General features: G+C 37.9%; 1 protein-coding gene across 7 annotated transcripts in view; it reads right to left on the reverse strand.

Moving 5' to 3' along the window:
- ST3GAL3 (ST3 beta-galactoside alpha-2,3-sialyltransferase 3) overlaps nt 1-27460 on the reverse strand; it is a 201313-nt gene that overhangs the window by 113494 nt on the left and 60359 nt on the right. For all 7 annotated transcript variants that reach the window (XM_049807988.1, XM_049807990.1, XM_049807993.1 and 4 more), the window contains 2 exons: nt 26644-26686; nt 7159-7251 (listed from right to left, as the gene is read on the reverse strand). In XM_049807988.1, the coding sequence (XP_049663945.1) occupies nt 7159-7251; nt 26644-26686 (136 nt within the window). The remainder of the gene's footprint in view (nt 1-7158; nt 7252-26643; nt 26687-27460) is intronic.

Genomic DNA, 27460 nt, shown 5'->3' on the forward strand with positions numbered 1-27460 from the left:
GTCAGGGAATAGTTTTGAATTCCCATAGCAATCCTCAGTGGCAAACTAATTAACCAGCCTCTTTCTGCAGTGAGCTCTCATGAACCACGTGAAGCTGCCATCCTCTGGCTTCCTCTGCTCTCCTTAAATAGTTAATCACAAGGAAACAGCCATCACCTGTGCTGACAGTCTCTAAGCACTGAGCTCATGCCCTGTCACTTCAGCACAAGTCCATGCTGGGTATGGCACTAATTCATGAGGCATTGAGACAGCCCAACGTGAATAAAGTTAGTTCTAAGCAGAGGGTTAAAAATTCTCTTTTTAAAATATTTTTTTCTGAATATCTAAGTAACAAAGCAGGAAAGCGTGGAATGGAAAGATGCTCTTGTGTGCTTATTATAATAGGCACAGCTTCCTGGAAGGGGATATGGAAACTAATGGGGAAGTATTTTGCATGAGGGGACTACATTTTTAAATTATTCTGACCCCTACTAAAGCCCTTGCTAAAGCTCCAGTTCCACCTGAAGCCCCTATTGCCCATTTGCATGTAAGAATGCATGCAAGAATGGTTTTTTTTCCTGAAGTATAAAACCTGCATAAACTATACCTGCAAGTCAGCAATGGGAAAGAAATTTTTGCCAAGCTGTGTTAGCAAGGAAACAGGAGTCTACCCTGTACACTTCAGAGAAAGGCCTTCTGGAGCTGTCCCAGCTATACACAACTGGCCTGTGGAAGTGGAGAAACACACAGGACTCTATGAACTACAGTATCAAGGGGGAACTAAACATCAGAAAAAAACGTCCTCAAACCCCCACAGAATTACTTCAGAGACAGCCACTGAAATTTCTACAGCTGGCATAAATCTGCTTCATACATTCTCCACTGATATGAAAGCTTAAAAAATTTTGAACTTAATGTATAAAGAAACAATTCAGCAAGAAAATAGAAACCTAGAAGAGTTTACAGGAGAGGTGGTTTTCCTCTGAGTGAAGAGCAGGCTGTAGTATTGAAAAATAAGGAAACAAACAAAAAGACTGAAGAAAATGCCAGTTGTTAATTGAGAGAACACTTGCACCAGAATAATCAAACAAACAAAAGTGATTTTGTTTCTTAAGTGACTTAAATAAGTTTGTGATTCATGTAAGACTATTTCTTAGCACCAAATGACTAGGAAGAGATGTTTACGATCATATCCTTGGTGCTAAATGTATCTGAATCACAAATGTTAAATTCACTATTTTGGTCACAATACCTATAGATTTGTTGTATATTGAATTTCCTCTTTCCCCCTTATTCTGAAATCCTTTCAGATACTCTTTATCTTTCTTTAAATACTTCTTTCTCCACGTTCTCTTACCAAACACAGATTCACAAGTCTGCAGGCTGCAGACATTCCCTCTCTATTTACCGCCTCCTCTAATTTCTAGTATTAGCTGCCAACTTACAAGAGCTTGTGGTTGGAAAATTGTCAGTAGCTGAACTGTCCCAGGCTGGCATGTCAGCCGCAAACCATGGGCAGAGGTCTCCTTTCTCATTTGATAAAGAATAGGGCATAGAAAGAACTGTACACAGGCAGCATCGTTTCCACAGTAAGGCCAGACATGCAGGAGACTGCAGTGTTACCACTGCAAACACAAGTTAGTGCCTTCTATGAAAAGGTCAAAGCATTAGCTCCAGACTTGTAGGTGACCTCAGACCTACTAAAAATAGTCTAATTCACTGAACATAGTAGTTTAATTCACTGACCTACTGATGCCATTTTACCAAAGATGCTTGTCATTTTCTTTGTATCATTCTGAAACCAGTAACCGTACTTCAGGCACTTTGAGTCATTATCTACTGTTGAGACGTTTGCAAGAGGCAGAGTCGTATTGTCCTGGAAGGTGAAAAACTAGATAACTCCTTCATTTACAGTGAGCAGCAGATGCAGCCCAGTGAGCCAGCTCCTACACTGAGATGCAGTACTGAGATCATGCATCCATTTCTCTTCATGGGAAGCCACTGCCGTGATTCAGATTACAGCATGTTCTTCTGAAACTATGCCAGTCCGCTTTTAAGGCATAATAATTAAAAAACCCAGAACCAAACAAAACAAAAACACAGGCACAGGCACAATGGATTAGACCAAACATCCATTTTGCCCAATACTTGATGTCTGCGTCCATTGACCAGTATTTCAGTAAAACGCCTAAGAAACAGGGAATATATAAAACTACACCCTGCCCTCAACATCCATTTAGTTTCCAGCCTCCTCTAACGTCAGGATTTCTGTGCCTGTTTCTGAATCCTTGCAGTCAATAGAACCTGACTGTCAATCTTTTTATTTTTTTAATCTTTTGCCCATGAGGGACCTCATTCTTAGAAAAAAGTAACTGGAAATAGCATGAAATAGCACTTCCCTTTGTTTATTTTAAACCTGGTGCACAATATTTACATTTAATACCCCAAAATCTTTTACTGAAAGAAGCAATCACCTAAACATCTTCTCCATACCGTTCACTATGTTACACACACTTCTGAATAGCCTCTGCTTGCTCTACCTCAAACTCGAAAGTCTAAGTCTATTCAATCTTTCTGAGCATGGAAATAGTTCCATGTTTTTGTTTAGTCTTTATTACCACTATATATACGCAATTCTTCTAGATCTGTTTCAAAATTAGTTGAAGAGAATTAGATGTGTTATTGAAGATAGAGGCACAAGGGGTATTTATACAGTGTCATAATATATTCTTGGCTCTTCTGCATTTATCTCCTAATATGACTAAGGTCTTTTAACCATTGCTGGTCAGTAAGTCACAGAACTGTCCACAGTTATTCCAAGATCTCTTTCATGATTTGCAAGACATAACTAAGTCCATCATTAGGTATATGCTGTCAGATCAATCTTCTCAACAAACACTACATCTATCAGAACTGAATTTGGCCTGCTATTTTCCTGCCCCATCACTTAGCACTATGAGATTCCTCTGACATTCCTCACAGTCAACTTTTGGTCTTGCTACCTGGAAAAATGTGTCAGTGCTTTATTAATAATCATCTGTTCCAAGTAGTTCATGAGCATTTGGAACAGTAGAAATCCCAGCACACATTCTCCAGAGGACTCCAGGGGTAACGTCCCTGTACTGTCCAATCTTCTTATTTTTTTCCATACAGTTTCCAATCTTTACCTAGTCACTACCTAACCGCTACAGGATTACACCAGTTTAATTTCCCAAAAGTCTTTGAAACACCAAATGTTTGGTTGGTTTCTTGGTTGTTTTTTGTTTGCTTGTTTGTTTTATTTTAAAGAAATGTAGACATCTTGTATTAGTTAAATCACCGTTTATCAAATGCCTATCCAGTCATTCAAACAACGTGAGCAGATTTACAGGGCAGGACTTCCTGCTGCAGAAGACAACTTGACTCCTCTCTATCATTGCCTTTATTCCTGTGAATGAACACTAATTCTATTCTTCTTTTATAGTTTCTACCGAGGTGCCTAATACAGAAATCAGGCTCACTATTAGTTTCCAGTTTCCCAAACGCTCCACTGGCCCCTCTTGAGAAGCCTGACACGTTTACTGCTTTTCATTCCTCCTTCTGTGGCCAATTTAAGCAATGATTATACACAACTGCGTGTAACTCGGCAACTTCACCACCGAGTTCTTCACAAAGTGAGAACTTTTCCTAGCAATTCATTGTGCTGATTTGTTCCAAAACGTCAACCTTCTGTCAGCTTCCCCCAGCCTGTCCCCCAGAAAGGAGGGCTCCACGTGGGAACTGTTCTCCAGTGAATAGCAATGCAAATAACTTCTCTGCTATGGCTTTACCTTCCCATAGCTCACATGTAATATTATGATCATCTATCAGCCCATCAGGATCTCTGGCAGGCTTTCTGCTTTTGACAGTTAGACAAAAAGCTTTATTTTTTTTTATGCCTTTATAAAGTTGTTCCTCAACATTTTTTTGGCCTACCTCATTATGGTTTATATTTAACTTGCCAAAGTTAATGCTCTTTCCTATTCTCTTCATTTGGATACAACTCCTGCTTCAGAAAGATGACTTATTTCTAGGAGCTTTGTTTACTTTACTGTTTAAGCCAGTCCTTGTTCATTTTTGTGGCTTTTCCTTCAATCTCTTATTTCCCTCCCTTGGACTTTCACCATCAAAACTGGACACAGTATTCTAGAAGTCTTGGGTTGTGGGGTTTGGAGGGGTGGGGGAGGCGTTTAATTTTAAATCAGTGCTACACATAAAATTTCTCAACTTCTGTGTGTACATATGAACATCAAATAGCATTTCAGCTATGATATTTTGTTGAGATTACATGAAGCTTTCTCTGTGTCTGTTTCCACAACAGTTTTTCCATCTTGAAGGTATAATCTGCATTTGTTCCTCCCAGATGTCTTATTTCATATTGGATGTATTAACATATATTTTGTTGGACTACGGCATTTAAATCAGGCAATCCAGATTGTTCTCTAAAAGTAACCAATCCTTTATTTAGTACTCTCCAATAAGCCTATCATGTGCATACTTAACCTAGGATTTTTTCCAGCTAGGATTATTGATGAAGGCATCAAGCATTGCTAGAGTAAGAACTGATCAACTGAGAATCTCATAAAAAAACAAAACCAAACCAAACCAAAACAAAAAAACATTTAGTCTTTTCTTACCAGCAACCACATTTTGAGATTTCTCAGGGCATTGCTCTTTAATCCATCTAGCTTGGTAAAGTCTGAACTCACTTTTTTACCATTAAAGAAGCACTTACCAATAAGAGTTACATCCTCTAAAGAATATTTATTCTATTGCAACTACTTCCATCATATTTTGCCTATTTACATTTAAAATTGCACTAAAAAGCCAGGAACCTTTAGAATGGGAAAACATTTATTCATTTTATTCATGCTTGAAAACAGCCAAACCAACTTTATCCAAATAATAAAAAAACCAACAAAACCACACATTTAATGGCAAAGACCAAGCCTGAAAAACATCAGCCGCAGAGATGATGTTTTCCTAATGATACAAGCAACTGAAAACAAAAGCTAGAATAAAAGAAATCATGCAGCTCAAATTCTTATATTAACAGGCAAGTTAATTTGGCTTTAAGAGTTCTAAATATATTAAATTATGATATCTGGCTTGGTAATGGTAACTTTGCATGGTTCTTTGAGTATGAGAGAAGTTTGAGAAGAGAAAGAATCTTAAGTGTAGCATGGAATTCTTTGCGGAACTACTGGTCAGCCATCCTTACACCGATCCTAGGTAAAATAATGAAATGTCCGACACTGAATTCAATTAATAAAGAATTAAAGGACATCCTGGAAAAAAAAAGTCAACCTTAGTAAGGTTTAGGGTTCACGTTAGAGAAGCAACTGAATATAAATCCCCAGCGAGATGCTGTCTTTAGAACTATGAATATGATTTTTTAATGTATGAACAAGACAACAACCACCTAGTTAGACTAGAGACAAGTTACTACCCCTTTGCATGTTATTATTTCAATGCAGTTAGCTATTGGGAGAAGGTGACTGAATAGCGATCTGTAAGTAGCTACTGAGGGAGAGAATAAGTAACACTTCAGATTCTAGCAGGCAAAAAAGTCCTTCTTGAAGCCAAAGTCTTAAATTTAAAATGAGATTAATATTTTTTGCAATAATGAGTTTATCCATATGAATAATGTAGCATGTTATTACCAGATTTTCTACCAACTGAAATCTTTAAATCAAGCTAACTACCCTGTGATCCACGATGAATTTACTGGAAGAAAACATCATGTCTTATGTCATGAAAAAGATCAGGATAAGGGACCATTAATGGTATTTTTCTGGCCTTAATAACTGTACCAAACAGTCTTCCTTCATCAGTGTATATAATTTATCTCAGCAGAATCAATATGTAACAACAGACATGCCTTGGGTAGGGCAGTTAGGTTTCAGCTGTATAAAGGAAGGCTTTAGCTTCAGACATCTTACCACAGTTAAATTACCTTATATTCCTCTTCTGTACTATTTACATTTAATATATACACAAACACAGATTTAAAAGCACTCAAAGTTCTTCAGAAGAGGATGATCATGTGTCTACCTTTGGTTCTAGTGTTTATTTATATTCTAACCAGAGTTCCAAAATTCACACAGAAGATAATACTGATAATTGTTTGTTTTACACTGGTGGTAGAGAACATAGCCCCAACACTTAGCATTTTGTTTTGGTTTTAAGGCCTGGCTGTAATATCTGCTGGTTACAAGGCAATGTAATTGGCAATTTATTTTTAAAGTTTGCAGATACCATGTTTACCAATAAAACCAAAGAAGATACCACCAGTTTCAGGCTTGGCCTGAAAGCCATGGTCACCCAACTTAACCTCTGTATGTACAAGTCATGGAAATTCCCTCCTCAAAAGAAAAAAAATACATGTTTTATAAGAGTACCAGTTGTGTTAAAAAGTCCACAACCTCTTTTGCCAAAGAGCACATTTTCCACATGCATTAGAAGCTTGTACAAAGGTCAAATAACGATTCGGTCAAATTTTCCATTTGATGAACCAAACTGAGATCCTTATAAGTTTTGGTTGATCTGTTATGATTACATTCCTCATTTCTGAGAGCTATCAAACAGTACTGCAACTTTCCACCCTTTCAGAGGGAAACAAATTCTAAAGAAACTAGTAACACTTCAGCTAACAATAACTTCTCAACCCAGTAAGATGTACAGCTTGCTAATAACATGTCTTACACTCTTTGGAAAAAACTATTGCAAAGCCCCCAGGCACCTGAGGGATGCTTTACCCTGTTCTCCCAAGTTAAAAAAAAAAAACAAACACAATTTACTACTCCAGATAACTCAATGTCACTTCATGTCCAAAGCTTCCTACAGATTGCATCATCTGGCACCAGCAGTGAGCTTGACCACACATCTGTACCGTACACTGACAATATAATCTGTTTTATTATTCAACACACCGAACTCGCTACTCTTTGAGCAAGCTCGTAGTCAGACTGAAATCAGTTAAGCCATTGCCACTGACCACTCAAAGAGCCCAGAATTTCACCACCAGTCTCCCCTTGAACTAATCAAGTGACAGAGTAAGAACACTTTCAAGACAATCTCTGCAGATCACCCACCTTGAAGGATGAGAAGTCATCAGGGGAAGAGGGGAAAAAAAAAACCCCAGTAAAGTTAATTACTTACTTTGGGAAGATGACAGTCATGAGCGCTGATGCATAACCAGGCTTGCACACTCCCTCAGAGAAATTTGCATACTTTGATGCCAATTCTGGAGGCCTGTGAAAAAGTAAGTAGAGAGTCAGGACTCTCCTGGCTATGAACTGGCTTCTACAATCATCCAAGTTATTTTTTTCCTTACAGGTTTTCTGAAAAACAGCTGTGAGCAATAATAGCAAACACACAGATGGGTATTTATTTGTTGCAATATAGCATCACAGGAGAACAACAAACAAAGGATAGGGTTAAAGATATCTGAAATACCACTAAACCACTAGTTTTGCTGAAAGATTTTCATACCTAGGAAGGTAAAGCTCATGGAAGAAAAATATCAAGATATCATCTTAGACTTCAACCTTTCAAAAGGAAGAAAACATAAACAGCACTTTGCTTTGGCTATTTTTCTAAAGTATGATCAAAGTTAAAATTATAGAAAAGTATTATTTAGAATATTATTTAGAAGACACCTTTCAAGCATTTGAAACAAACTGTCGAGCAGTTCTGACAGGCTATCATCAAGGACTACATGCTTTCAGTATTTGGATTAGATGACACTGCTGCTGTTCTGTTAAGATGTGTCTTAATTCAGCTTGCCTAGTGATTTCAGGGCCAAATTTAGAATATTGCAGTTTTTTTCATTTAGTTTTTGTACAGAAACAAAATTAGCAACTCAAGAAAAGATATTTAAGTCCAGTACCTACTTTTATCATAGATCTGCTGAGTGACCTGGAAAAAACATTTAATTTTATTTGTGTCCATATTCACCACCTGCAAAATTTTTACATTAATCCATTTCACAAAAACATTACAAGGTTTAACTCACTTGTGCTTTCAAAGTAACATTAGATACCTTAATGTCAGTCACAGTGTAAGAATTATTAATATTCCTTAAAAAAAACCAAATGCATTTACAGTTACACGCTCAACATTCAGCAGAAGTCGGAAGTGGTAATTACCGCAAAGAGTCGATTGATAATATTACATTTGCTACACCATTCTGTTAGCAGAAGGCAAGTAACAAAAGGGTTTTTTCCTACAGGTCAACAATAGGAGTCAAATGAAGATGACAGTACAGATCCACAAAGTAGATGCACAAAAATAATTTCGAATAGCCCATTCTTATCACAGCCATGCTTCTCCAGGCACCACCAACATGTACATCACCAAGATCACTTAACTAGCAAACTACTGCTAAATGTAATGAGCATGGATTCAGAGAGTTTCAAGTGAGTAGACCCCTGAGCTGAAGACAAAGTCCTGGAGGGATTGTGAGCAGTGGTGCAAACAAAACCCTGGCTGGCAAAATTACATATCTCAATAACAGTAACTCCACGCTGAACTGGTAGTTATCTACCCTTCTTGTACTGGTCCTGGGGTCACTTCCCAAGAGAACACTAGCCAGTTCCAACTGGGTTATCAATAGACAGACAGTTAATTTTAGAATTAGCTGCATACAGAACAAAACCTCCTAAATCTATAGTTTCTAAAGAATAAAATCTATGTCTGATGAATAGAAATCTAAACCTTCAACAGCTGGAAGTGGAAATAAACTGGAGAAAATAAAAAGTCACTGTAAGTTTTTGATTTCTTAAGACCTTTGCAGATGAAAAGCACCAGAAAAAGCTTAAGAATATGGACCTGATTGTAACTCTGCCACAGCTTTCCTGCATAGTTTTGGTCAAAACATGTAATATTTTACTATCACAATTCCTCATCTATGGGATGGCAGAACAATACATTTGGCTATTTAGACTTTCGATTATTTACAGCAAAGTTTAGATTTCTCTAAATGTATTATATAGACATGGAGAGATAGATGCAGGTATAACATTATCTACCACAACCCAAATCCATGAGTTCGGTTTCTGCAGGTGATATTGTAATACATATCTCTCAATGAGAGAGATGAGAAAACATCTAAGATGTGAGCATCTGGAAGTTTGAATCCTGAAGACTTGCACTGAATGATGTGTGCTCTGACTCCAGTCAGGATCTCTTTAGAAATGGACACAGGAAGGAAAGGCCTGTCCCTGACAAATCAGAAGGTTTTAATGGTGCTAAAATGTAACCCCTTCTGACACAGTCAAAAGGGACAGCAGGGTGTATAGATCACAGTTTATTGCAGCGTTTCAGATATGAAGAAATGTGAGAAATCCTAACCTTTATCAAGCAAACTTAAGTGTTGCTGGATTTTTATTGTTTAAGCAACATACAGAAATCCCTAATACCAAAATCTTCAAAAACAAGTAGCAAGCAACTGGAATTTATCTGCAGCCACCACGGTAGTGAGTCATTGCTGGCAAACTTGTATAACTATTTCAACAGCAGGCCTTTCTCAAATGACCTCAGTGGTCACACAAAATATCTTGTGCCACAAACACAGGCATTTTTCTCTTTTCTGATTTAATGGTGCTTTCATTATCAAATTAAAATGTCACTCAGATGCCCATCATGGTGTTCCTGCAAAAGAACAGTAGGCCAAAACCCTCATGCATTTGAGTTGTACAGAATGCCAATCAGAGCTGCATACCGACAGTGGAGCTGTCAATTACAAAACCCACAAAGATAGTCAGAGCTGCTAAAGCCCGAGGGGCCGAGCTGTTAACATTTCTTGGATGTGATGAAGTTCATGATCCAGAGTGCCAGAGGCAGAACTATTCTCATAAGCCAACTGTAGCTGCCATCGCGTATCATTCACCATTTGCTTATCTCCTTTCTTCTAGCCACATATCGAGCCAGCAGGCTACAGAAAACTAGAAATGGGCACTCTACATTTTAAAACCATCTAGGGACACATTTTATTTGTTCGATTTCTTTAGATTACACACTACATACTGTCATTGCCAGTATACTCATAACGCTAAGCCTGCACTAGATGTAACTCAAAGCAAAACGTTTGGAGTAAGGCTGGATACAGCCTTGCTGTCTAACATTCTGCTACCACATGAAGCTATCCAAGCTAACATCATTTTAGATACATAAATTTGCTTTGTGTTTTTTTCTGCAAGATTCACAGATCTTGCAGAGATTGCTCTTCCATAAATCAGACTGCAAAACATCCTGCATGAAGTGTCCCATAGAAAACCATACATTTTTCAAACAAATCCAGCTTTGTAAAGTCACACTGCTGTTAGCGTGTACACAGTTGGGTAACAAAAAAGTGTACAGAGCTGAAGTGTATGAATAAACATCTCCTTCATATTTGATGACAATGTACTTATTACACTGCTGCACAAATTGCTGCTTCTTTGATTGTGTTTCTTATTTCCAAATGGAAGAAGCAGTATTACTGAAAGTTCTGTAGAGGTCACCTGACAAGTTACCAAAACATGGTGCACAGCATTACAAGAGCTTATGTTTGATTCTTGTTTCATAATCCTGAATGCTGCTTGCAACAGATGGGTTGAGAACTACACACGAAACCAAACATTACTTTCTTAGTGCTTTACTAGTAAGTAGCTTCATCTCACTGGCTCCATTACTGTGCCCGGAATCCAAGGCTATCCCGAACACATGGAAAGCTGTTGCGGTAAGTCAGCCAGGGCTATCATGAGTGTTATGGCACAAAGGCGCAAACCCCCTCTACAACTTCCAGGCCCAAGCACATTATTCCAGCTCTTGATTCTCATGTTCCTAGTTACAGTGAAAGCTTCAGTTGGGTTGAGGTAGTTAAAGAGCTAGTGGAGACAGCAGAAAGGATATAATTAGATGACACTGCGGACCCTTAAATCTTGCTCAGATTTTGTGCAGGAAAACCCCAGTAAGATAATAAATTTATCCAGAATAAATGAGGGAAACAATTCATAGTCAGTAACTGTAAACATCTGCAGTTTTTAAACAAGTGCCTGCATGATGATGAAGTTAAAGGGAAGTAATTGGCTTACTCTACTAAAAAGAAAATGCACTCTTGCATTTTTTTTCTGACTTTTCTCCTATGAGACTAGCACACATCCTGAATTCTTAAGATCTTCTGTGCTTCTCTACCTGTTATGTGGGCATTGATCTTAACAAAACTTCACAATTTGAGTAAGTTAAAAATCCAACTGCTGTCAGAGGATTTAGAAAAAGTAACAAGATTTTGCCTTCTGCTTGCATTTGGCAGATGTGTTTCTTATTTTAATCTCAAATATGAAAATGTCACCACGGTTAATTCCTTCATCATGTCTTGATCAGGGACAACATGTCACCCTCATAGGACTGGAATCTAAATCAATTTTTAAAAAGAAATTAGTAATACAAACTCAGTGTTTGGACTACTAAAAAAAAGTCCGCAACTAAGCTCATGCAACTGAATATTACAAAATATACTTTAAGAGACAGATTTTGCTGCTTTGCCTTCCACATGGAATTTAAATTGTGGATTGTAAAAACTGAAAAACTTCATCTGCTTGAGATCATTTTCTTTGAGGACTGATTTCTGTTGCTGTTACTCTTGCACACAAAATATATGTACTGATACATTTCTGAAAGAAGGAAAAGGGAGTTCTTTGGCAACGTGCTCTCTAGGTTGACTCTGCGCCTTGGGGTTTCTTTCTCTTTGACCCCCAAACCCCTCAGTCCTATACCTATACAGCAGCTCTACAAAGTTTATGTCATGATACCTGAAGAATGGAGACATGATGAGAACATGAAATGAAAGGCATGTAAAACATAGGGGTTATTATGAAGTAATAATTAAATAATTTTAGCAAGTAATTTGGCAGATCAAAAAAGGGCAGATCACTAAGTCAAAGCAGTTTATGCTGAGACCACATATCTACACCACATGAGATTCAGGGCATTTTATTTTAGATAGGACTCCAGTCAAGATTCCCTGGGTCATGTGATGCATCAATCACATACATACATGGCTCATTGTAGGCCAAAAAGCCAAGTTTCAGTTTGGATTCTTATGTCCCCAATTAAATATTGTTGCATTTTGTAGACTCCTGGAATAAAGCTTTCAGTTTAGTTTCCCCCAGATAAGCTGAGGGCTATATTTCAGTTCGCATACAGTAAGAAACAATTATGGTATTTGCTTCAAAATTGCAGGATGGCTCCAAACAATACACCAATGAAGACAAACCAGAGTGGCTAGGGTGTACCTTTGTTTATATTTTAATTAATATCAAAGGGTCACAGATCTTTGAATGGTGTTTGTTTTATACATCACTTATAGTCTAATAAATAGACAGCTTCCAGTCCTCAACATGCTTTTTCATAGTATCTCATAAGCTTGTAAAGCAACAAATCCCATTTGAGGGGGGAAAACCCTGGAACAAAACCATAAACCAGCCCTCTCTTCCCAACTGGCAAGGACTTCTATTAAAGAGACGGATGAGAAAGTAAGTACCCCATCAACTCTGCCCTTCACTACAGACTGTCAGCCTCACAGCAAATACTACCAGTTCACTTAAAGGCACAGGAGGACATCTTTGACAGGTCTGGTGATGCAGCTCTTTCTCTCTCCTTCAGTTACCACTATTCAGTCAGAGGAAGAGAAGTCATTAACAGAGGACATTAACAACAACAGCAGCCTTCACCTATATCGTAGGAAATTCCCATACACCAGTAACAGCAAGGGACTGAAGGAAAAAAAAAAGTATCTGCACATCTGACTTTGTAAGTAGACTCATGATCATCATGTCATTTGGACAGGTGGAATGTCCTTGAATGCAAGACGCTATGGAAACAAGATGAGCTGATGAACCCTCCTCTTGGTACATGGCTGGAGCTCTAAGTTCAACAGGAGCGCAGCATGGGTTAGAAACACTGAGACAGAAGTTTAAGGAACTCTGATTACAGCTCTGTTAGAAGTTTCCAAACTCTGGTTCAAAGAATTACATGGCCTGATCATGTGATATTTGCTATTTTTCCAGTTCCAGCTGAGGAAAAACTAAACAAACAAAAGAAAGGAATGAGGAGAGAGAAAGAAGAGGAAAAGCAGAATGCTTACACTGAAACACACAGGAAATGCATCTATCACACTATAGCCAGCTAAATTGATGTAAATATTTTCAAATGTTACTTCGCTATGTAAGCAAATGCCTCAAGGAGGTTGTATGACCAAATACAAGGAGAGATGGCCCAAATTCCTCCTTCTAAAAAGATGATGCATGCTAAAAAAACCCATGCTGTTCTGCTTCTCCACCAAGAATTGTGGCCTCTCATGAAATTAATCACTTAACAGTGAAGATAATCAACACATACTTTTATTTTTTTATTTGGACTACTCAAGAACACCAGCTGAAGAAGATTAGGTTACATAAAACTGGCCCAGGAAAACAAAATTTTAAAGACATTCCACCAAAATCCATGACCCACCTCCATAGCCCTGAATGAAGACATGACATGAAGTCAATGCTACCCTTTAGGAAATGCTCGCTAGGCAGAGGGGCACTGACAGCTGAAGACCACTACCACTGGCAATGCCATTCACCCTTTGTGAAATGTTGTCTTTGCACAAACACACTGAAGAGGTTTCCATGCACAAAAGTCACGAGGATCCTACTTCCTTACTAAATTCCATTCCTGGCCTTTGACATACTTTGAGTTAGATCACCAGGCAGAATAAGGAATTTCAGATTAGTCTCAGCAGTGCTAAATACATTAACATCTTAAGAAATACAGCTATAAGTGATTTCTCTATCAGAAGGGACTATATCATTGTACCATCTCTTTACAGTTCACAGAATCCAACAACGCTGACTGGAGCTTCTCAATTAATAAACTTTTATCAACTCCTAAAAAGTGTTGGGAACCTTGTGGAGAAAAGAATCAGAAGTTTTCAAGCTAGAATGGCTTTTTTGTTTGTTTAAATAAGTAAATAAAGAAACTAAATGCTGAGTTTATAAAACCAGATTCAAAGGATGCAGATAAAAAAATCCAAGAAAAGTCCATGGCACATTTTGTATGTGACCTCATGCTGCATACTTCTCCAAGAACTGAGTAATATCCCTGATCTCCTTTGGTTTTTATAAACTTTCTCCTTTTTTTCAAATTTCTGTTTCTGTTACATCTTACCTTTAAGACTAGTACCAGAAAGAAAAAGCAGAATTGTGTTCAAATAGACACAGATAAGGAGTAAAGAAAACAGTCCATTTGAGGGTTTGTTTTTTTTGTTTTTAAAGAAACATGGAAAGGAGAAAACAACTGGCTGAAATACCAATTGTTAGACTAAACAAAAAGCATGAAATACAGGAATTTTTTCACAGAAGGCAGCTGTTTACCAAAGAAAGAAAAAAAAAACCCATCAAAAATATGAAGATGGCTGCTCCCTGAGTTTTAGATTATTTATTAATCTTTAGACAAAGAAACTTGTAACTTAATGATGAAGTAACTTGCTGATAATCAACATAATTCCTGAGCGTATATTATTAGACTTTTATCTATTCTAGTTTCTATAGATCCAAAATTACTGGTTTCCATCCTCAGTAGTATCAACATTTTGGTTTTCCAGATAAGAGACAAGGATGACCTAATGGAGCACAGTCACTTTTTTGGAGATGGGATGTGTCAGGACTCACTTAATAGTCAATAAAAACCTCTCTCAGCAGTCAATTGGGATTCCTACCTGAACTGCTTTCTGAATGAACTGTCTAAAGAATGTCTAAATAAACTCTATTTCCCCAAAGTCAGAAGTGATAGTGCTGCCTAATATTAGAACATGTAATTCTCAAAACTTGAAAAATGAAATGCTGTGATTCTCTATTTAAATACCTCTCAAAACTCACTGTTAGCACAATGGCCATAAAAAGTGAGCCAATTAAAAGTCTGATGGGAAATAAAATGCTCACCTATCACATCCATTTTTGGCCAAACGAAGGAATGCAAGAAGATAAATTGAAATGTCTTAATTTTGTTGCTGTAACCCTTAAGTCTTCATCACCAACCCTCATCTGTTACATCTACAAACAGGCAATGCTTTCTTTGGCTCGGGAACAGTGTTCTTCTGTTTGTAGTGTAATGAATCCAGCAGTGTAGGTCAAGGAGAGAGAAACAAGTGCTAAAGGGATGGGAATAAATAATTCAACCCAATTAGAATCCAGGAATCCCCTGCTCAGACTAGCAGGAATAGGTACATCTGAAAACAAAGATTCTCCCCTAAAGCCTACAGCTGTAGGAAAAAAAGATCAACTAAGAATTCCTTAGGCATCATAGCTGAAATTACAGGTTTATGACTGGATACTACAGTTTAGTAGATTTGAATGTCAAAATACAGTGCTCAGCAGTTTTAAAATGCCAAATGAGAAACTCAGTTCCACTGAAGGTTTTAATGACCAAATCTTCCTTCTGAAAAATGTAGTTCATTTCATTGCAGAACACAGCCAGGCTATGGAACACTTCATTTCAGAGGAACTCACAGTGTTTTAGCTACGTGTGAGAGCACACTGGCACAGCAGAATGCTATGGAAAAGATCAACAGTGATTTATTATTCACTATTTCCCATATAATCGGAACATCAACCAAAATTATCCTAAAGACAGTAAAACACTGACAGAAGGAAGCACTTCTTTCCTATAATATCCACTTAATCAGTAGATTTTTTACGTCAGTATGTTACAGAAGCCAGATGTATAGATGGATCAAAAGCTATTAAGAGGTCTAACAGCATCCCCAACTCGGGAATACCAAAGCTTCCTCTCCTTGGAAGTTGGAGAGTACTAGAGTGAAGATTGCTTCACACCAGTGTATTTTTCTCCTTCCCTAAACAGTTCTAGGGAGCACTTTGAGAGAAGACATGGGAGCAGGTGATTATTTGGTCTGGTCATTTTTATTTTCCCACAAATGAAGTCCAACCCTTTCTGTTGCAGTAGCAGATCTATTGCACAAGCAACTGGCAGAGACCAATTCTTAGTGGAATAAACCCCACTTGGAAAAAATTTCTCTCAGCTACCTGATAGCAAATCTTTAACAAGAACCATTCACAACACTCTCCCTTTTCAGTTTCTTCAGTAGCTTTGCAGGGGTAATGGTGATAAAGGTTGCCCTTCAAACTTTTCTTTGGAAGATCTGGACAGCCTGGGAAGGAATAACAACTTAACTTCTCTTGACTAAAGAAAAAGAAGACTCTGGATATGTCAAGGGCTTTAATTATATTTTTTTTTCCCTGTGCTGGACTGAAATTGAGAGGAAAAAACCACTAGTCAGTGAATAAATTGCTTTAGATGGTGTATATAGAGGTGACCTCACCATTGGGGAATGTGGTTTAACAGTAGTTTTACAAAATGCTGTATATAGGCATGACACACTGATTTTTTCTCACTCTTTCTGAAGTAGTAGTCCAAAAAAAGCTGTCTTCACTGACCTGTATTAGAGACAGATGTCATGAATTCAAACAGACATCAATTAATCTAATAAGTACCACACTGAAGTCTTAAGAAGAGGAAGGCTACATATTGGGAGGAAAATGTTTCCTCCAGAAACCTTGCTGTAAATACAGGACATAACCCTGACCTGGAGGAACCCTTGCAGATACTGTGACTAAGTGTGCCCTCATGAAACTAACAAAAATCCGAACTGCTTAGGGTAAATAATTAAGAATAGCCACAACTCCTAACAGTAAGAACAGCTGCAGAACCGCCCAGATCAAAAAACTCTCCTGTTTACTCCATACATTGTTCTAGTGAATGCTCTTCTGCTAAGAAAACTTTTTTTCCACTTCAAAGAGCATCTGCTTGTCTGAAAAGGCCATTCAACCAACATCTAAACTGCCATATGTAACCATGATGAGTCAGAGAAGAGAATAAAGTTTGTCTCAAGGAACTGTGAACAGCCCAATTAATCAGACCTTCCTTCATCTTATGGCGCCCCTAACTTCACTGAACATCAGTCCTACATCAGAAGGAGGTTATCTGTGGGTCTCCAAAAGAGACAGAGAAGTGGTTTTCTAAGGTGTTTGGTGTACAGGCTAAAGGAGAGCTCCAAGGCTGAGTAATGAAATAGGTTTCACTTTTCACCAGGACAAATCCTCTCCTCTCTTCCTTATTAATTCATCAAAACAGCAACACTTCACAAAATCGCCTGAGCTTGAGTCCCATGATGGTAAAATACAGCTTTGAATCCTGTACAGATCAGAGCCCCTGACTCAGAGAGGCAAATGACACAACCACCTTTGGGGACTTCTGCCTTCAATGAAGTATAAAAAGGGTCACTAAAAGAGAATACAAAGGAGCAGGAGGAAGGCACTCAACATTTTGCAGCTGTATAGGACACTGCTCACATTTTTCAGGTCTTCAAGATTAACCCTTTTAAAGAGCCAGAGGGAAGATATTTCTAAGTAGGAATTAAAAGGTCTGAAATCAAACAGAAGTGTCCAAACATATTCATCGGTTTTGATTTGTTTGTTGGCTTTTCAGTTTATCCTTTAACAATCTGGAACAGATGGCATGGCAGACAAGGAAGAAACAGCATATACATGTTCTGTCAGTCTTCCGTCCCTCCCTTTGTGCTCCTGATTCTTGTTGCTGAGAGCAGGACTGGGGCTGCAGATAGGGTCAGGAGTAGCATTTCTGCCTGTTTTCATTTCTGCTGTGAGCTGAGAAAGAATCACATGGGCTTCTGTGTAATGCAAGAGTACAAAGCATTTCAGAAAAGTTAATTTGTTTGGTTTTCTCAAAAGCAACTAGAGAAAACCTCATCTGAGTCTCACAATTCAATTCCAACATCCATAGCCTCAAAAACATCTTACAGCAACAACTGCTACACAACTCCCTCCTCAACATGGCACATCAGACGCAGCTTTAAGTAACCTTCCTGCTGCAAAGTAGCCTTCATCATGTTTTGTTCATTGCAATGGGCATCACACAACACCAGCTGTCTCATCCACCCTTGTCGGGTCTGGGGTCCTTTAGAGTACTTCTCCAGTGCAGATTTGTCAAGGACGCTAGCAGCAACACCATGCGTTCTCAAGGAAAATACATATTCTAAACCTAATAAAAATTTACCTTGTCCTTCAGTCCTAGAACAACTTTAAACAGTAAAATACAGAGATTTTTACTAAACAAGACTTACTGTCAGGTTTCCAGTTGTAAGGCTGGGAACAGAACAAGTAAAGTAAAATACACCTCTGGATTATATTTAACAGGGTTCTTCCAGTCTCTCTCATCTAGAGTTCCTCTAGCCTGTTACCTCTGTAGAAAGCTAAGGATCATGGTTTCACAGCATGTCACTACCTGACAGATCACCAGCCTCTCTTCTGCTAGGCAATTCTTCTCAAGCACAGTGATCAGGCTTCCTGCTTTCTTTCAACATAAATGAAATATTGTTTTCTTAGCTAATAGATCATAATCATGGCTGTTGAAAGTATGCCTTGGTTTTACTATCCTTCCCCAGCATGGAAGAAGTCTGTAGGTATTTGTTCTACCAAACTCTTCCCTGACTTGGTGACCTACTACATATTCTTAGAATTTATGTATGGCATTCTTAGCACATACAGACAGGAAAGCTTTGACGTCTCTGGTCACATTATAGCAATGCAGAAGACAAATTTAGAGTCAGACTGAGTAAAGTAAGCTGTCTCTTCCCATACACCCCATTTACAAAACCTCCTCACAGCCAGCTACAGAAAAATATAAATTAGGAGCTGACAACAAAGCTGTGTCTAGATACCATAGCAAGAGTGTTCTTCAGAGTAAGTGGCATGTTTCAGAGGCAGGCTTGATAAACGGTGTAGTGTTCCCTTGCTGGAATACCCTTGATTTCCATTCAACCATCAGATGAGGATTCCCTAAAACATTTCCAAGGGGAAACAGAAGGAGAGTACATTTCTCTTTGTAGGTGGAACAGTGCTGGCTTGCAAGAAGGGATCTATATCAAGCCAGACAGGTGCAGAAGAGTTGATGCTTGGTGATCACACACACACCTTTGGGATTTCCAACAGAGGCAACTCTTGCATCAGTTTAATGATAAGCTCACAACTGCTTTGATTCAGGACAGGCAGCAACAAATCACACGTTTCCACAATGTGTGCTGGTACTTTGTTCACTATGACCAATATCAAGAATACAATGATGAACACCAGTGTTTTAACATAAATCTGTATCAAAACCCATGATCCCATAGAATATCTACTCCTTGCAATAAACTGTATAGCCAGTTAGAATAAGACTAATTCCTATTCTTATCCTATTAGATAGAGACTAATTCTAACCTCTTTAACTGAAGTTTGGGGAATGATCAATGCTTAGGTAGCCTAATTCATTCGATTTTCATAAGCCATTCAGAGAGCAAGAAGGTCTTTGTAGGAGGATATTCAGTATCTAGAAACTTAACAAGCTTACCAGTGCAGAAGCTGGCCAAAACTAAATTTATCTCTGAGTTTTAGGATAGTTTTCTGAAGGAAGAACATGAAGTTGGCTTTTTATATGCTCCTCTCCTAAAATGATAAAGCAACAGGAAGGCCCCATGTCATTTATGAGCTTATAGATAATCCCTGAATTGTGTTTTGCTACTGAAGTAAATTTAGCCTTCTGTGTATGCAACAACTGTAAAAATTTTTGCTCAAACAACAGTACTAGAAACTTGTAAAGTTAACTAGTTGTAACCATATCCACCCCAGGAAAAACAAACAAACATAAATGAGGTTAATGCTACTGTCAAGCAAAGCGCATGCTCCACCTTAGAGATATGGAGAGGAAAAAAGAACTGAGCCTCTTCTTTATAGGCTTCCCAGTTTTTATACCACTAGCCTGGCTGGTTAAAAGAACACAAAATGTGCAAACCCAGTCCCAAGAGGGACATACCAAGAACGAAATCAAATCTCACACATATCAGGCACCTTCATGGACATTCACTTGAAGAAGAAGCTCATCTAACAAAAAGTGTTTCCTATTTAATATGTACACTAATTGGAACTATATGTATTACCCTTTTTTTTTTTTTTTTTGGTGGAAACTTCTACTGGCCATTATGTTATTGTGGTCAGAATCAAAAACAGGTTGAAGAGCTTATGAGTCACTCATTTTTGCTTTGAAGATATTTGTACATCAACTTTCTGCCAAGAATATGGAGAACTCCTACTGTCTAAAGATTTATTAATAAATGCTAGCAGTCCAAAAAGTCCTCAGCTACTTCTTTAGAAATTCTTGCAAGAATGTTGTCCAGACATAGCAATTCTAAAGCACATAAACTTAGCCTATCTGCTGCTTGAATTTTTGTTGTTGATATTAAGGAGTATTTTTTTTTTCCTCATCCGAACACAACAAAACTCCATGTATTTACTGCACACTTCTACCTTTCTATAAATACGTTATCACTGTTTTCCCTTACAGTCTTGGTAAAACTGGTTTTCCATGAACATTTCTTTCTTATGAAACCAAACTTGTTGGGGCAAACAGTATAAAACTGCTCTAAACAATGCCCAGCCATTCATATTTTTTGCTTTACATTCTTTTCCCACATGGTTTGGTTCATAATTACTTCCAGCTTCAGGAAACTGGCCCTTTTAAAAGCGGCAAACATAAGTTTTTTACTTTGTTTGCACTTAACAAATCAAGTAAGGAATCGGTTCTACCTAAGTAGCCAGTAACTCCGAGTTCTACAGTCTTTATCTTCTTCATCGACTGAGGTTGTGTCTAACACACACATATCACAAAGTGATATAATGGAGACTCACATGAGAAATCCTTATGAGATTTCCAAAGGATCAAAATTGGAAAAAAATGGAAATGAGCTAAGAAGAGCAAAACAAAAAAAACAGGGATGGCAGTTAGATCCCACCCAAACATGGAAGGTTTGACAGATGAACAACAAACAGCCCAGTAATGGAATCACTGTGAATAGCTAGGGTTCATTTTCTTAAATATTTGAAATGCTCAAACAATTTGTACAGATTGGAAGAGATTAGGTAGAAGGACACGAAGTAAAAGTCAAAGAAAAATCTGAAATGGAAGAGAAATAAATAACCAACTGCCAGGGAAATACCAATGTTGTAAAGTATGCTAAGCCTTGAAATAATCTTCCAGAAAAAGCATCAGGATGCTCTTGCTTGTGATGGTCAGGATCCCTCCATTTAGCCTGTGAGACACACTCTTACCCCTGCTTAGGCAGATGGGAGATCATTAGGACTTCTCTCTTCTCTTCTTTTTTCCCTCTCAGAATCACAGGAATACAAAAAGACAAATGGGAAGGAAAACAGGGCAGAAAGAAATCCTACAGCAGCAGGCACAGGGAAAGTCCAGCATTCCAACACAATTATTGCTTATTTTTACAGTGCTTAATGGCAAAGTACCACACATAGACACAAACAGTTTCAAATGAACCTAGAAACAAAATGAGGAGAAGGGGCTCTGTTTCAGTTCTTCATTATTAAAGCTCTGAAGTTAAGAAATTTCAACAAACAGAAGTAACCCAATCCGTGTGTTTCCCTAGCCCAAACTCCCTCCATTTTTACGGTCTTTTCAAAGTCTAGATCAAGTTTCGTTTGAGTTTGCAGAGTGAAGGTTGTTATTTCTGGCTTCCCCACCTCCCATCCCCCCCAAAAGAGTCAATTTCTTTGTCTTTTCTTTTTAAAGCAAAGTTTGAAATGATCATGAATATTCAAAAAATCTTTGTTGCACCTCCCAAATCTACTCTATAATATTGGAAAAACATATAAATACATAGTATCACAAAATATCTAGCAAAGCACAGAGCCCACTGGAAAAAATATTCCTCCTTTTAACTAAGTACTGCCTAAAAATTCCCAAAGTACACAATATAAAATATATACCATATATTGTATTATCGTGGTCAACCATACTGATCTCAGAGTCATTTTTCTAATTGAGAGGGGTAGCATTATTTTTTTTACCTTTCTACCTTTTAAAAAAATTTAATTTCTCTTTCAAGTTTAAGCATTATAGTGCCCACTTATCTTTTTGTTTAAGTGAAGACTGTTTCCAGTAAGCTCAAGCACATCTTCTAACATTCGCAAAACTTCATGAGGGAGTGGTTCTTCTCCAAAGTGAAAGTCAAACCCTGGGACACTTCCTCCATCATTCATCAGCTGAGATTTTACCATTCCAGGTTTCCAGCTGACTGTGGCAGCAGGTGAAAAGATCCATCACCCAAGAGGAGTTTTTTTTCTGGCTGGTGCTTAGAAGCATCAAATTGCCAATCTAACTGCTAAAGTACCTTTGAAAATAGCTTTTGAAGGATGAGTTTGAAATGAGGACAGAAGTAGCAATCACTAGCTTCCACCTCACCAAGTAAATGGCACACCAGCAGAGTTAGGAAAGCTGGTATAGAAGCATAAGGGGAACAATGCAAGGGAAAAGCCCCCAGATCACATGGATTATTACAAAAAAGGAGCTTTTCACACACACAAGACAAGTGAATTTACACTTGTAACATGCCAAGGCATACTCAAAGTAACTGTTAAGGTGACTAAACCAAGCATTTACAGAGTAGTAAGTGACAGAATAAAGAATGACCATGCAACCTTCAGCTGGGCCCACTAAATAACGCATTAAGATACAGTCTATAATTAACTACATGATCATATGATCTGATCCTCCTACAGAAATCTCACATAAATCAACACAAACATAGATTCTGCTCAGAGAATGATTCAGAATTTACAGTAAATGAGACTCTTGTTTCTAAGATCTGGCCAGCCTCAAAGAACTACTACAATATAAATATTTAATAATAATAAAAGCATGCAACCCTTTACCAAGCACAGATGTTAGAATGCAACTGCAAATCTTGGCATTTGGTGGCACCTAGTAATCCATTGGCCGAGTCATTAATGTGACTGATGGCCTTAAGTTGTTCAGGAACTATTGGCCCCTTCAAGAATTAACACCTGTGAATTGTAACACATTTTTTGTATAAGTACTTTTCTCTGCACAATCAGTAAATGTTGGATCGTTTCAAAATGGTATGTGGCTCTGCTGCTTGGGAAACCTCTTCACCTGGGAGAAACTGATGCAACTGGCCTGTTTCTGTACTTCATGTATATTTTGTTTTGATATTCTAATTTTGGTAATGATGTAATGGTTACTGCAAGCATAACTAAAGATAAACTCCTCTTGCAACAGATTTTTTTCACTGGTCTGGTCCTGAGGAGTCTTAGGTCTTGTTTTGACTCAGGAAACAACTAATTCATAAATTGTTGCCTACAGATGTCCTCACCTTTCCATTCATCCTGTATTTCACTAACAATACCCACCTGGATACCAACCTGCTTTTTAAAAGCTAAAAGACTTTTCAAAGAAGAGTTAGCCTAAGCACAGGCGGCAGAAAGGAACCATCTTCCTTCTTGATATTCTCCTTTCTGACAAGCTCAGAGCAACAAGAATTCTGGTCAGAACCAGTCATTTCCATGAAGCATATCTACAGTATCTTTAAAACTGGCCATCCCCTTCCAGGTGAGATTACTGGCCATACCAACCTCCCTAATGCTATACCAAGGCATGAATCAGACATACGTTCCCACCGAAAACACTTCAAGTAATTCTGACAGATTTTCTCTCCAAAAGTTAACAAGTCTAGTTTCATTACCATTTCTATGAACTCAAAGAGAACCAGTGAAGAGAATCATTACATTGCTGTAACCGCAACAGAATGTATTAAACCTGTGTAACATGCCCTGGACATCTACAGGGTAGAGAACACTAAAGTAGTAATACATGAAAAAATTAAATATGCAAAGGCAAATGGACACATTATTATTTATTGATGTCAAACACTTTCCTATGTATCATGTCATTTAAAATGCAAGTCAGAGCACTTAAGTTTTAATGCAGATCTACCTTTGTAGAAAATGTTAGTCCTCCGTGTCATTAGTTTAAATGATATCAACTAACACAGCCAGGAACAGATTTTGAACAAATAAAAGATTAATGAAAAAAAGAGAGAAAACTCATTGTTGCCCCAAGTGGTTCAAGTCACACAAGACTCTCACATGCTGTCAATTAAGTGAACCCTATGAAGTTATGATCTATGGCAAAATTCCAACAGAACGTTTATATCACAACAGACGTAATTAAATTATTTCTGCCAATAAAGTCATCAGTGCAGAACATATTACCTACCCCTTTCACCTCTAAGCAATTTTTTTTTAACCAGAAAGTGCTTCTATGATGGTACCATCTTGACTGAATTGCAGAAAGCATTTCTAACCACTAAGTTCCACAGAATTCAGTGTCTACTTAGAAAACATATTTGGTACCCTGAACACACATGGTGAACTCGTGGAACAGGAGCAAATTCCTCTAGGCTGTCACCCATTTCTCTTTCAAAATTTATTTAGTATGTTTTATGGTATTTTCAGCTTTTTTTCTGTCTCCCTTGCTACTGAAAAAAAAAAAAATCATAGAATAATTCAGGCTGGAAGGGAACTTCTGCAGGTCAACAGGTCCATTTTCAAAGCAGGGCCAGCTTTACTTCCACGAAAGAAACAAATAAATAAACAACAACAACAAAAGGAAAAAAGAACCCCAACAACAGAAAAAAACCAACCTAAAGCCAACAAAGGACAATTACAGTTAAAAAAAAAAAGTCATTTCACCTTAGTACTTGCTTTTTTGCTCCTTAACTTAACCTCATAGTATTTATTTTATTCATACTGATTTTATTACAAGCCTTTCCAGAAGCTAACTTCATGGCTTTGAAAAGCACACATGCACATTTAGGGTGCTATATAAATCTCTCTCTTTTTTTTAAGTAGCCAACAAAATCTTTCTTTAATCAAAAATAATGGAGAGTTTTTATCATGGGGAGGTTTTAATAAAAAATTCTAGGGTTTTGGAAGCCCTCCAGCAGGTAAAAACTTCACTTGGCCTCATACTAAAGTATAAGAAGGAGCAGGCCATGTCTCAGAAAGCTGTAATTGCAGTAGATAAGTCAGCAAAGAAGAGAAAAAAATGTAACAGAAGCTTGAGGGGAAGGAAGATGCAATGGGACTTGCTAAAAGCAACAAAGAAAAGGACAATGAACACAGAAGGAAGAATAGAAGCACAAGACTAAAGCAGCGGTTTGGACACAGCACAGGCTGGTATCCAAAGCTGGTATGCCAAAAGCGTGCAGACAGTCAGTGGGCATGTTCAATAAATCGGACATTACAAAATACACAAGGTAGTCTGGAAAAAAACAAAAATCAGACAACTTAAAAACCATTTTTCCCTTATGAAGACCAAGATGTTCATTCAAAGGTTACTTACCCACTTCATAATTTTGGACTAATCTCTTTGCTTTGACTTCTACATGTATAAATTGAAAATAATGTATCATCTCATCCTACAGTGTTGTAAGGGTACATACACTATTGCCTCTAAATCACAAGGATGTCCCAATACAGAAAATTCCATAAAGAAAATTGGTAACTGTGCAACCAGCATGGGTTCCAGATAGTATGCCACAAAACCCATACAGAACACTACATTAAATGAGACCAGAAAGAAACCTTGTCCAGCTATTCATGCAGTAAACGCCATCCTTCCTGCACACTGAGATACAGCCTTTAGAAAGAAAAAGAAAAAAAAAAAAAAACAAACCCCACAATATTCCTTCTTTCTCATACGTGTTCTTCTACAGCACCTTTTTGCCAGATGAGTTACAATAGTTGAGTTTATGTACCCAGCTGCTCCTGTAAAAGAAGCTCCTACCTTGTGACTTTCTCATTTCCTGCAAACAGCAGTTCCCAACGCACTTACGAGGCTTTTATTTCATTATGGAAGCTCCCAAGCTGCTCAGCAAGACTAAACTCAAAACTTTAATGTTACACCCTATAAGTACAATGCAACTTTCTAAATATTAAGAATGGTTTTTATATTAACATGATACATTGTACAGGGGGTGCATCCTCAAGTCATTCAAAGCCACTAGACTGCTTCCATGCCTTTTTAAGTAGTAGAGGCAGAAGGTTTTTAGTTATTCTTTTTGCTCCCAATACAATTTCCACAAGGCTGTTGACCTCAGAAACAGAGTCGCTAGTGACCCCTAGTGTTAAGTAAGTTGTTCAGTGTCAATTTGACTGATTTATGGCAAAAAGCATGATGAGTATCACCCTTCTTCAGCACATTGCTGTTGACCATAGCAAATGCTAACTGCCTTGCACTGAGGTTCCTTCCACTCCAGTTTACAAACAAAAATAGTAGTATCTATTTTTAAAGAAACAACAGGAAAGGAAACATAAACTTCTAAGCATCCCAGTAAATTACAGATTGACATTCCTCCTGCTTTCTACATTTTTCCTCATTTGGAAGATTAACAGTAGGATATCTAGAGCAGACTGACAGTCATGGCTTCAGGTGGACATTTATAGCCTCTTGATCAGTCATTAAGGAATTAACGACAGTGAACCACAATCCAAGCTGGCCAGCAAAGCCTAGTGTAAGGAAAGAAGTCATAATTGCCAGGTTGATGCAGGACTTGGCTGTCTCGGGTAGAAGAGTATAGTTCAGTGAGCCAACTGCCCAGATGACATAAAAGTTGCTTACAACAGAAATCTGTAGCTACAGAAACAAGAGTCCTACTGTTCTACTTACAATTTTGAGTCCAGGTTCAGGAGAAAGCCCAGTTTGTCATATTCTGGAAAACAAAAGCAAGGGACACAATATCATAAAAACTGCAAGTGTCTCCTCTGCAAAAGGCACCAAAAAGCAGCAAGTGCTTATGGAAGGCCAGTAATTATTTCTAACTGAAAATAGCTATATCGTCATTTCCAATCACTAGCAGCTGTCATCACAGATTATCGTTACTTCAAGGTATTCCCAAACTAACATTTCTGAATCTCCAGGAAATACTAAAGCAAGAGAATGTGTGGGTAATCGTTAATTTAGAAATCACTAGAATTAACCAAGATATCTGTAGTCATAAAAACAAAGCACTACTGAAACCACGCATACAGTGATATACAAAGTTTTCCTGCTTGCAGTAGAAGTCATTTTGCCAGTAATTTGTATGACAAACACTCCTCCTAGGTCCTGATGTGGTAAAACTTTGAAATTTTTCTTAGTGCCTTGTCTATTTCAACCTACAACTTTGTAATCAAGCAGCTTGTCAAGAGAAAGTCACTCACGGTGGCAAAAATGCTTCAAGTTCAGCTGATGTTGTTCAATATAGGAAAAGGCAAAGTCACCGTTTATGCCACCAACCTGGAACAGCTACAGAAACAAAGTTACCACTCAGGACATCTGTAACTCCTGTATAAAGTAAGCTTTGCATTCAGCATCTCTGAATACATTGTGGTTTTGTACATCAAATACTTGATCAAAAAAACCCAATAAAACCCCCCTCTATTAGAATTCACAAGACACACGAAAAAACCCAAAAGGTGTAGTATCGTTGCATTGCACTAAGCTC

The sequence above is a fragment of the Accipiter gentilis genome, chromosome 8 (genome assembly GCF_929443795.1).
Source record: "Accipiter gentilis chromosome 8, bAccGen1.1, whole genome shotgun sequence".
NCBI lineage: Eukaryota > Metazoa > Chordata > Aves > Accipitriformes > Accipitridae > Astur > Astur gentilis.